Source organism: Macrotis lagotis, chromosome 1, assembly GCF_037893015.1.
Source record: "Macrotis lagotis isolate mMagLag1 chromosome 1, bilby.v1.9.chrom.fasta, whole genome shotgun sequence".
NCBI lineage: Eukaryota > Metazoa > Chordata > Mammalia > Peramelemorphia > Peramelidae > Macrotis > Macrotis lagotis.
Window position 1 is genome coordinate 750856430 of NC_133658.1, and position 13010 is coordinate 750869439.

At 36.4% G+C, this 13010-nt stretch overlaps 1 protein-coding gene across 1 annotated transcript in view; it reads right to left on the reverse strand.

Moving 5' to 3' along the window:
- BARX2 (BARX homeobox 2) overlaps positions 1–13010 on the reverse strand; it is a 77136-nt gene that overhangs the window by 11993 nt on the left and 52133 nt on the right. The window contains exon 2 of the mRNA XM_074216318.1: positions 3679–3976. Within this exon, the coding sequence (XP_074072419.1) occupies positions 3679–3976 (298 nt within the window). The remainder of the gene's footprint in view (positions 1–3678; positions 3977–13010) is intronic.

Sequence of the window (13010 nt, forward strand, 5' to 3'; positions counted from 1 at the left end):
CCTCTCTCCCACAATAGCCAATACTAGCCCTTCCAGAAAAATGTCCCATAAATGTGAATGCCTAGATCAAAGGTTCTTTACCTTGTGTCTATCATTGGACCACCTTGGCAGTCTGGTGAGGCCTAAGGACTTCTCATAATAATATTTTAAATATATGAAACAAAATACAGAGGATTACAGAGGAAACTAAAAGCTAATGAAAATCAAGATGTGTTTTTTCTATCAAAGTTGATGAAACCCTCTGAAATATATACACAGAATCCTTGGAAAGGTAAAGGACCCCTGGCCTAGAGAATGAGAAGAGATACTCATTCCCAAATTGACTAGGGGGAAAGTTGGAAGGCATCTCCGTTCCTTCATTACAGTTTTCCTCCTGACTTTTTTCATCTCTGGTATTCTAAGGTGACAGCTTTGCTTGAACATCTAAATTGTAAATAAAATAAAAGGCCATAAATTTCCTATATAAATTTTATGCATTCTTTAAGATCCAGTTCAAGTCACACCTATCCAAGAAATATTCCCTTACTATACCAACCCATATCAGTCTTTCCTTTTCTTAAATTCCTATTGTTCTTAAAGGCAACATGATAGATTGTTTTTAATTTGCATTCATATGTGTCAATTCAGTTTCTAGTTAAAAATGTAAGCTCCTTGAAGACAGGGAACCAGATTCATATCTCATGACCTACCTCAAGCTGTGTATACAGTTGATACTCAATGAATAACTTCTGATAGACTTGAAAAAAACTGGGTATTTAGTCAGAAGAAGAAAAGACTTGGGCGAGACATTATAACTTTCTTTGAGATGTTGAAAGACTGTCGGGTGCAGAAAAGCTATGATTTTTTTTTTCAGTTTGGCTCCAAATGGCAAAATCAAAAGCAGTGGGAATTGAAAAGAGGCTTGAGATCAGGAAAACATCCCTTAAGTTGAAGCTCTCCTAAACTGGAATGGATTACATTAAAAGGTGGTAAATTCCATTACCTTGGGGGTCCTTCAAGTAGAGGATGACCATTTGCCAGGGGTGTTATAATGGAAATTCTTTTCATGTGTTGTTAATTAACTGCTGAGATTAGGTAACTCACAGAGATCCCTTCTAATTCAACAATTCTATGGTTCTCTTGCTATCCTAGACTTCTCTTTCAGATCTTTAGTCTTGAATGTTCCTCTAGCACTAAGTATATCGCCTTATTATTGGTTCCTTCCTTTGCTATTTACTTAAGGAATCTTTGGCAAGTCACTTCACAACTTCTGAGATCCAGTTTTGTCATGACTGAACCACTAAGTCTTTAAGGGGATGTGCCCCTTGTAGTTCAAATTCTGATACTCTATAATTCAGTACTCTAGGATTCTGCATTTCGAAATAACCTCTTTTCACTAGAGAAACCAAAGTTATCTCTTTTATCAGTTCTATTCCTTTTGCTAACCAACCCTGTTCTACTGAGTCCTGGCCATAACCAAAATCTCTAAAAGCAAAATATAGAACTGATTATTTTGAATTCAGAGTCAATTTTTCTTAAATCTCCATTCCAATTCACCAATTCCCATGCTGGGGCTGCTAAAAGGCAGAAAATTTTATTGAAAGTGATCAAAAGACTGAAGTCTAACAAATTCCTAATGCCAATTGACTTAGCCCTTTCCTCCTATGTAGGTGAACTGTGTCCTGAACATCAATTCAGCAATGATTCTGAGACTCAATATGCAATCCCTCTGGTCTATTAGTCTCTCTAGTCTTCCCTGAAGTCAGGTCCTTTCCATCTCCTCCAATTCTCTTTGTAACTCAGTCCACTTGAGGTCATCAGGTCTATTAGTCAATGGAAGCTTTAGTTCACAGATCTGCCACTGGTTACCAAACTGCATTAGCTCATCTGGGAAATATGCATCTTTAATTCATTCCTGACTAAAGAAACATGCTTCTCTGTAATCTCCTCTCTTTCCCTACCTGCCATCATTACAACTTCTCTCTCCCCTGCACATTTACCTAAATGAGATTGCCTAGGAAACCAGAGAAACAAACAGAGAGGAAGAGGGAGAGAGCTCAGGGAGGAGTGATTGCTCATAGCCTCAGTCACGTAGAGAGGTGAGGAACATCCATGATGGCAGATTAAGGCAGCAACTCCGGGTGCCTGCCAGATGGTGTCCACCTCCCCAGGCAAAAGAACCAATCCTGTGCAGGTCTCTGTAGTAGCTGAGAGATGCCTGGGCAGGTATCTGAGGCCCCAGGAAGGGTTTTTAGGAACTATGGAAAAGCTTCTCTGACTTTTTTTTTTAATTGGTCTGAAATTAGTAGTTGGTTTTACCTATTCATTTTAAAATCCTTTAAACACATCATGTAATTAAATAATATTGCCCATTTCACTTACCTGCAAAGTAGATGGCTCCTAATGCTGCACTGAAGATTGGGGTCACAGGGAGAAAGTGTAAAAATCTACAGCTAATCCCCAACTTCCTTAAGTCAATGAAACCTTTGACTCAAACAGTTCCCGCAGAACTTAATAGACACATTAGAGTTTTACTGCCTTTCTCCGTGATAGAATAAAAAATGCACTAGATTTGATTTCAGAAAACTTTGGGTCAAACCCTAGCCCTACTTCTTATCACCTTCAGGTCTTTGACCGGTCTCAGTTTTTACACCCATAAAGGGAAGGAGTCCAGCTATATGATTAGATGATTCCTCTGAATGCTAAAACTCACTGATGTCTCTAAACCAGGAAATCTTCACCCCCTTGACAGGTGAGTGAAGTTCCTGGGCTCCTTCCCCCCAGAAGTATATAAAATAAATCACAAGATTACAAAGGAAATAAATTATATTGAAATAAATCTCAAAATATTAAATAAAACAAGTTTACAGACTGCTGTTATAGACCTTTTTAATTCAGGGGGTGATATTGACAAAAAGGGGAAACAAGGACTTTGAGATTCCCCCAAAAGACTGATGTATATCTTTCCCTTGATCTCTAGATGAATAAATGTCATTTAACAGTCAGGATACTTAGTAAAGAAAATGGATGTGATTTCTCCAAGCCAAGATTGCCACTTACAGAATGGCACAAAAGACCCTAGCCACCAATTCCAGGACCTGCTCAGATTCCAACCAGAGGCCTTGACCAGCTCACTAAGACAACTGCCATCTTAGTATTTCCAGTTTTCTGAATAACACCCCACCACCACCACCAAATAGGGGCAGAGAGGAAGATACTGTCAGAGCCTATAGTCTAAGGGAAAAATGAATAAGTGATTGTTCTACTGAGGTAACCACATACAATGGGAAACAGCTGAGGGGACTTCTGGCAAGTACAGACTTTAGTGACAGTCCCCTTAGCTCTCTGTGATCATATGAGTTATGGAATATAATCCTATCATTGGCGCAGAGACTCACAGAACTTTAGACCCAGAAGGAATCTTGGAGATTATTTACTCTAATTCCTATCATTTAGCAAAGAGCAGAATTATATGAAAATCCTTAGCACAGACCAGAAGCTAGTTCATTGAGGATGTCAGAAACTATAAGGGTTTTTCTAGAAAAGGATTCTCCTTTCTAAATAGAATATTATTAATTGATTTATAGCTAATAATATTATTAATTAATGAACTACTCATGCAAAGGGTTTGGGGGAACTCTTCCTCCCCTTCTGACCTTAAATCTGTAAAGCTGCCATCTCCATTTCCCATGAACTTACCTGTCTGGTGTGGATAAGTATTTCTGCTTCTGAAACTTTTTCTCTAATCCCATGAGTTGCAGCTCTGTGAAGATGGTTCGGCTACGACGGGGTTTTTTCAATCTGGGAGTTGGCTGTTCAGTCTCAGACTCGCTGCTGACTGGGGCTTCACTGGCTGGAGCATCAGAGGTAGCCTCTGTAGTTGGGTGACATGACAAGGCCTGGGCAATTCGAGGAGCGGCAGGAACCAGATGGGAGATAACAGGAGGCTGTCTGGTGATCACAGACAGAAGAGGGTATGCCCGAAGAGAAGGGGAGCCTAGGAGACAAAATGGAAAGGCAGAAGCAGGGTTACCAAAAGGATCATAAGGACAAGAAGAGGCAGTTTTCCATATAACTAGACAATGGATAAACACCTTCAAAAAGTTAATTCAAAAATTGAAAAATGAGATGCAAAAACAAATTACAGCACACATTTACATTAAAAATATTAAACAACCTAAGACCAAATGGATTTTCCTTTTATATGTAGTGGAGAAGCACTAGAAGCTCTTCCAAGAAGCTCAGGGGTCAAAAGAATAATATAAACAGGACCCAAGTTTATTTTCACGGTCATCATTAGTTCTAGAAATCTTCAGTAAGATAAGATTTAAAAAACTGAAGGAATAGACATAAACAAAGAAAAAATAATCCTTTTATGCAGATCCTTTTATCCTTTTAAGAAGATTTAGTTAAGCGAACTCCGAAAATTCAAGTAAAAGAAAACCAACTGAAACAATAATTTTAATAATCTAATAAATCTACAAAAAAATCATTCACCTGTATGTTCCTGCTGAGTTTTGAAGGGTAATATACCAAAATAGAAGTGTCATTCAAAATGACCCTTGAATACATAAAATCTTGATGGTTCAAGACATAGAAGTTATATGAACATAGCTATAAAACACTCTTTAAAATAAAAACTTAGATTACTAGAGAGGGAGTAATTGCTGATGGTTAAGCCTTGTTGATATAATAGAAATAACACTATTGTGTAAAAAATTCTGATAGATTTAGTGCCATACCAATATACCAAGTAGTGCCATACCAATAATACCAAAGTATTATTCTAAAGAATTAGACAAAATAAATTGAGAGGAATAAAGATTCATTGATTTTTGAAATAATGAAAATGGGAAGACTATTCTCAGAGGCTAATATGGTAATTGGAAATCGGAAGGAAAAAGAAATGTACTTTGGACTCTGTGACTTCTTGTCCTACTTTATTTTTTGCTCTATTTAACTGTATTACTCTTAGGCCTTAAGTTAGAACTGTACAGAAATATGTATTCTGAGACTAACATCCAAACTTGTTCTAAGGAATTATGAATATTAAAAACTATTACCAAGTTTCTTAACTCAGTTCCTGTTTATATTAGGAAGGATATTCATAAGTTGGCTTAAATGAGATCCTGTGCCCAAGGATTGTCACTGTTAAAATACTGACTGACTTGGAACTACAACCTTGTACTATTCTCATGTACATGTGAAATTTTAACACTATTTCTTACTGAAAAATAGCAATCATTATCATAAAATTTGGACACCTCAGGTTAAATTAGCATATGCTTTTAGTTGCCAAAAGAATTATAAACATGGAAATAAATAAACTATATTGAATGGATTTTCCAATAACTGTTTTCATAGAACATAGAACCTCAGAATTAGAAGGAATCTCAGCAATCATTCTAGTCTAATTCCTACTCAAACAGAAAATGTCTCTGCAACCTACCCAACAAGTGGTTATCTAGTCTCTGCTCCAGGGAAATCAGCAGTTCATTCCACTTTTAAAAGGCTATAATTGTTAATAAATGCCTCCCTATACTCCTGACTTTAAATTTGTCCTATCTAGTTTCATTTTATTATTAGATTTGTTCAAAGCTTTCAGTATAATGAGATCTTTTGGGATTCTATTTCTGTTATCCAGCATTTTACTTAATTTTTCTACCTTTGTACAAAAGGTAGAAAATTGAATAAAATCTGAAAATTGAATAAAAATGTTACAGAAGTCTTTGAGTCACTGGACAAAACATTAAAAATTTGAGGGTCACATATTCCACCAAAATTGACTCTCATGATCCCATTTGGGGTTTTCTTGGCAAAGAGAGAAGGCTAAGAGGCATAGTGTATAGTGATTCATCTTGGACTCAGGAAGATCCGAATTTAAATCCAGCTTTAGATATTTGACTAGCTTTGTGATGGCAGGCAGCTCATTAACCTCTATTACTTAAAATAAAATAAAGCAAAGATACAAAAGTGATTTGCTATTTTCTTCTCAACTCATTTAATGGATGCAGAAACTAAGGCAAATAGGGTTAAATGACTTGCCCAGGATCACACACCTAGTGTCTGAGGCCAAATTTGAATACAATGAAATGTCTTTCTGACTCCAGGTTTGGCACTCTTATCCACTGTGCTACCGAGCCATCTCCACTGAAGTTTTGTTTTTTTTTTTTCCAAGTCAGCATTAAGCCATGAATGACTACTCTCTGGGTCTGTCCATTCTACCAGTTTTGAATAGTACACCTAATTGTTCTATCACCACATCTCATCATTTCATCTACTAGAACACAAAAAACTGTCAAAAGGCTTTGTTAAAATCTGAGTAAACCATATCTATAGCATTCTCCTAGTTTATCATCTGGTTACTTTCTACAAAAATGGAAACAGGTCTAGTCTGAAATGACCTTAATGAAGCTGTAACTGGCTCTGTGATCACTGCCTCCTTTTCCAGATGCTCATTAAACATCCCTTTAATACATTCTAGAAATTTGCCAAGAATTAAGATAAATTTCACTGGGCTCAAATAGTTTGCTAATATAATTTCCATTCTTCTTAAGTCAGGATGAAATTTTCTCTTCTCTAATCTAGTTATACTTCTCTCATTTTCCACTACCTTTTCAAAATCACAAAGATTTATCAGGCTCACACATCAATTCTTCCAGAATTCTGGAATATATCATTTATCTAGACCTGATGTATTAAAGTAATCAAGGACAGCTATATGACCTCCTATGCAAGTTAATTAGCAAGATAATTAATATTAACTCCTTGTTAGTCAGTCTTGTTTTGTACTTTACAATTAAAAGATCATTGTCCTTGGCAAAGAAAATGTAAGTAAAATAATGAATCATTATTAGCTCCACCTCTCTATTATCCTTTATCTTCTAACTACTTTGACTTGGGGTCCTACTTCAACATTGATCTTCTGTTTAAAAATTTTCCATCTTTTGTATGTTTTTAAAATCTAAATTAGTAAAAAAGCGAATCTATATAAGTCTCTTGAAGACAATTCCATGTTTTTCCTTTTCATAAGGAAAATTTTACTTTTTAAGTTTTCAGAATTTCTTAAGAGTTTCTCTGCCTTCTTATACTGTGATAGCCCTACAGCATTTCAGTCCAAAGGGTGCTACCTATTCTTTCTGTAAATCCATTGAAATCTGATTTCCCAAAATCTAGGTTACAATGTCAACTATGACTAGCTTTCCTCTTGTCTAACACAAATTCTAAGATAGAATGGCAATGTTATTGAACAACAGCATCCCCATTTTAGAAATAAGAAGTCTATGCTTCTGAGAGGTTTATGTCTTGACCATAGTCATAAGTAATATGTTCAAGCATTATACAGCAGAAGTAGAGAAGAATGTAAGCACCATGATTACAAAGTTGCTTTCCATTCTTTCTTTATATGCCTAGAACCTAATATAGTGCTATACATGAAAACCTTGCTGGATTAGAATGGATTGGTTTTTTCCATTTAATCAAGTCATCAGATACAAATTTCATAAGTTAATCAGAATATTTTCAGGCTTTAACATTTAAAGAAAATTTTAAAACAAGTTCTATCCCTCCCTCCCTCCTTTCCCCCCCACTCTGAAACAGTTAGCAACCATATATATATATATATATATATATATATATATATATATATATATGAAGATTTGAATTAAAAATGAAAGAAAGAAAATTTAAAATAGCATGATTCAGTCAATTATATCAGTTCTTCCTCTGGAGGTAGATAGTATGCTTTACCATTAGAACTTTGGGAGGTCTTGGATCATTGTGTTGCTGAGAATAATTGTTATTCATAGCTCTTCTTTGAACAATATGATTGTTACTGTGTATAATGTTTTCCTGGTTCACAACTCTACCAACATTGCATTAATGTTCCAATGTTCCCTCAATCCCCTCCAATATCCAAAACGTTTCTTTCTTGTCATTTGAGCCACTCTAGGAATGAGGTGGTACCCCAAAGTTGTTTTAATTTGTATTTCTCTGATCAGTAGTTTAGAGCATTTTTTCATATGGCTATAGATAGGTTTGATTTCTTTGTCTGAAAATAGCCTGTTCATATTCCTTTGAATACTTATCAATTGGGAAGTGACTTCTACTTCTGTAAATTTCACTCCATTGTCTATATATTTGAGAAATGAGACTTTTATATAGATATTTGTGGCTCACTTGTCTAGAGGTCTGGTAGCCTGCAGCAGGATGAGGCCTTGCTGGGGGATTACCCCAACTTTGGAGTCCTGCTGCAGGCCCCCTGCTGTGACACTGACTGAGGCTGCTCTCTCTCTCTCTCTCTCTCTCTCTCTCTCTCTCTCTCTCTCTCTCTCTCTCTCTGGCTCTCTCTCTCTCTCTCCTCTCTCTCTCTCTCTCTCTCTTCCCATTCCACTGAGACAGACTTTTCCTGCCAGGCTATCAAGCTATATCCCTCTTCCCAAACCAATTCTATGACAGTTTTCTAATTGTTTGGAGGGAATTTTGGAGGGTTCCAGAGGTTCTTCCTCACTATTTTTAGAAACTATACATAAAGTTTATATGCCTGAACAAGAGTGTAGCTATACATACCGAGGTCAGACATTAAAACTTTTTATTCACCTGATCAGTTATATAGCCTTTCCTTCCTAAAGGAGAAAGGCCTCATGCCCTTCTCCTCCAGCAGTGATTGTCCCAGCACACTTTACAAAGAAACAAGGCTCCCAAAGGGTAGATGTGCTCTGACAAGCCTCCTTAGAGCCTCTTTCCCACCCCTCCTCCAAAAAACCAACCCCTAAAATATACTCCCATTTCCGGTTGAGACAGGCAAATGCCAAAGGTTTGAATGGATAAGTATCTCTAAGTTTCCAACTCGAAGGATTTATGTATTAAGAATTCCTGGCCTATATATCTTACAAAAAGCTTCCAAACAACACATGTAAGACACAAATACACACAAAGACACAGGTGCAGATAGATAAAGAGATACATAAGGGGAAAAAATCTACACTGAAATCACACAGAGGCATAAATAAATAGAAACAGTTCAGCTGATCCATGCGCATGTGGGAACGAACAAGCACGTTCACACACATACATAACTGTTCCTATAGATACAAGCTCCCAAGTTTACAAATCACAACTCCATCTTGGTTGCCTGGTGCTTGGAGGCATAGAATAAAAGTACTTGGGAACAGTTTCCCACAAAGAGGGCTGCTGACTAGTGAACTTTGTGTGTATCTCTCTCCCAGCTATCTCTACTTTCTCATGTGAAGCAAAATTTCAACAGCCCCAGGGTCTGCCAGTTTCCATGGCAAATCAGAGCCTTCACCAAAGCAGGAAAAGATGGTGGTTGTCTACAGCAAGAGAGCGTCACTGATGTCACAACCTTCTTCCTTACCCCTTTATAAGGAAAGTTATGATTCTACTAAAAATAATTTGATAATTTCAGAGCAACATTAAACAAAAAACTCCAGAAACCTATCTTGAGAATCCACAATCAGGGCCTCAGCTAAAAAGGGACAAAAGAATTGGTTGAACACCAATGCAGATCCAGAGTCAGAGTTTATGTGCATAAATTATGTGGGTAACGTGCTTTTATCTTGTATTAGAAGTGAGCTCTGGAAATAGGAAATAAGACAGACAAGGTTTCTCATAGAGACTCAAGTAATTGTGTGAGAAAGAGAAAGGGGTTAGGGAGAATGAAGGAGAGAGAGAGGGAATAGTTCATATTTGGCCACTTAACCTCATTGTAACCAATGGTTGGAGTAAACTCAATCTTTCCAAACTCTGGCTTTGTGTGTATAAGTAAAATTGAAAATATTTTAAGAGGCCAACTCAAAGAATTCAGTAAGAATTCTTGGCTATTGACTGGCTCATAAAGTGAAGAAAACATTTTGATGAGTTAAGTGTAAATGAATCAGAAACATACGGAATGAATTTCCCCCAGTATCCACATGGAATTGGAAATCATGAAATTGTCCTGATGTAGGCCCTGGAATCACTATTCTATCAAATAAAAGTTCAAATGCGTAGGGAGGCCTTGCAAACAAGGGGCAAAGAGAGATGTGACAAAGCGGCTACAAATAAAAAAAATTCTGTAAAAGGAGTTTGAGACATCCATTAAAATGAAGGCAGCAAGACAGCATGATGCCATCTACTTATAACAGAAGAGCAGCCAGTATTTATATGTAGTGCTTTAAGGTTTGCAAAGCTCTATTTATAAATATGATTTCATTTACTCCTCACAACTTTCTTGTGATATAAGTGCTATTATTTCCATTTATAGCTGGAAAACTGAGGCTGGGACAGGATAGATGATTTGCTCAGTATTACACAGTTAATTAAATTGTAAGTTCCTTGAGGGCAGGGATTGTCTTTTCCTTCTTTTTATGTCCTCAATACTTAGCATGGGGACTGACACACAGTAAATGTTTAATAACTGTTGATCAATTCCCTGAGGCTACATTTGAATTCAGGTCTTCCTTACTCCAGGTCCCACACTCTATTTGCTATATTACCTAACTGTCTATATCACTTACTCAAAGTGTCATAATACTTTGAAACAAGGAGTTGAGCTCTGTCCCATCATAGCCAACCAGGACAATAAAAATATTTAAACACAAGCATGCTTGTACATGTATAACCTATGTTAGACTGAGAAGGAGGGAGGAAGAAAAACACAAAACTCAAAATCTTACATAAAATTATTGTTGAAAACTATCTTTTCATGTGGTTGAAAAATAAATTAAATAATTAAAAAAATTAAACTCTCACACACCAAGCCAAGATACATGGTGCAAAATGAAATAAGCCAACTTTACAAATCAATTTAGGGTCTTTATCAGTCTCCCTAAAACTTCATCAATCTATGACAGGCAGACGTTACATTCACTGATGCAGAATATAACCCCTCTATATTTTGTGAATGGTCTTGACAAATTTCTATGAATGAAAAAAAAAATGCCTCACCTGGAGTCCAACCTAGTAGCCCAATGGGGGTCTTTCCATTCTTAGCCAAGTTGATCTTTAGATGATAGGCATGCCTTTTACTGGACCTATACTCCCTCACACTAGGGCAAGTGGGCCTGCCTCAGGAACCACAAAAAATTTTTAAATTTCAGAGTAGGGACAGGAGACTTTTTCACTGTCCCTGAGCCCTTGGGTCCAGATTTAGACCCTTGAGAGTAACACTTGATTGTGGAAGTAGATGTTATTATTGTCCCCATTTTACAGATGAGGAAAATTTGCTTTTAAAAGAGTTAAGGATGAAAAGAATTAAGTGACTTGCCCAGGATCACAAAGCCAGAAATTATCTGAGTCGGGATTGGAATTGAGAGCTTCCTAACTCTAAATGCAGTGCTCTCTTCACTATACCAAATTAGACTAGATCTCAAGCTAGATCTCAGTCACCAACTTTGAAACCAGAAATAGTCAATTTCAATTTAGAAGTACATTTTTTTCATTTTCTGTTCCTTGGGAGGACGATATGTGGGACTAGAAATATTTGATGTAATCTGTGAGGAACCCAATTTTAGCTCAATGTAAGGAGCTAGCGAGAATCAGCTTGATTACAGCAGATCACTCCACTATATGCTAATTATATGATTATAAGCAAGTCACTTAAATTCTCAGACCCTACACAAATGTGCTCTAAAGCATTTTGATATAAAAATTATTTACAAATTATAAATATGCTCTGCATTAAAATATTATGAAACATACACAAAAATAGATATGAAAAGCTAAAGGTAAAATAAGTCATTTCAAAATACTTTATAAATGGTACAAAACCCTTTTTACTCTCATTAAAATATTAATTTTTTGGTGAAAACAGTGTGAATAAATATGCTTCCTTATTTAAAAAAATGTGCACATCTTGGCAAATAAACTTATAAATAATATTTGTCTCTTTGATAAGTTATTCAGTTACTTTGATGTATGAAGTTAGCCAAGCATGTGAATTGCTTTAGCTACTTAATTTAAAGATACACAAGTCAGTGAACATTTTTATGTTAACCAAAGTAATCATCTTTAAAATAGGGACTTGATGGGGTGGCTAGGTGGCACAGTGGATAGAGCACCGGCCCTGGAGTCAGGAGTACCTGTGTTATTAACCCCATTGCCTTGCAAAAAAAAAAAAAAAAAAAAAACCTAAAAAAAATTCTCTCTCTAAAATAGGGACTTGAATGATATAGGGAGCTAGCTCCAAAGTGATTAAATTCCCCTCAGGCAGGCTTCTTCTCAGCAAATATAGATTTCAGAGATCACTGAGAAGAGTTGATTTGCCCAGAGTCACACAACCTCTGTGTGGTCAGATGTAAATTTCCATCTTCCTAACTTCGAAGCCATCTTGTTTCTTGATTCTCTTGTGATAAGTACTCTCTCACTTAAATTTTTCTCTTTTTTTAAGTTTTTTTTTTTTGCAAGGCAAACAGGATTAAGTGGCTTGCCCAATAACTTAAATTTTTCTTGAGTTCTTTGTATCGTGATTTTGAACTTGTTACAGCCTAAGCAGCGTTATAGTTATTTGTGTACATGGGATAACTGGAAATCTCCATGCTTGTATCTTTGCAGTGTGTGTGTGTGTGTGTGTGTGTGTGTGTGTGTGTGTGTGTGTGTGTTGCATTACAAAAGTGAGATAATTCTTCCTTCAAAGAGCTTAGATTTTACTAGGAGGAATCAATATGCTCAGAGATAGGTAAATAGAGGTTATATACAAAATAAATATGCATTGAGTTGGAATAAGGATAATAACTGAGGAAATCAAGAAAATCCTTTATGAGAAGATAGTAAGTTGAAGTTCAAAGGAGAAGGGAGAAGAGAGAGAGGAAGAAGGGAGAGCAAGTCACTGTGTTTGTTGATGTTTAGTTGTGTTCAACTCTTCATGACTTCTTACAGGGTTTCCTTGGGCAAAGGCACTGGAATAGTTTGCATTTCCTTCTTTAACTCATTTTACAGGATGAGGAAATAGGGTTAAGTGATTTACCCAGGGTCACACAATCAGTAAGTCTCTGAGGCTGGATTTAAAATCAGGTCTTCCTGACTTCAGGTCC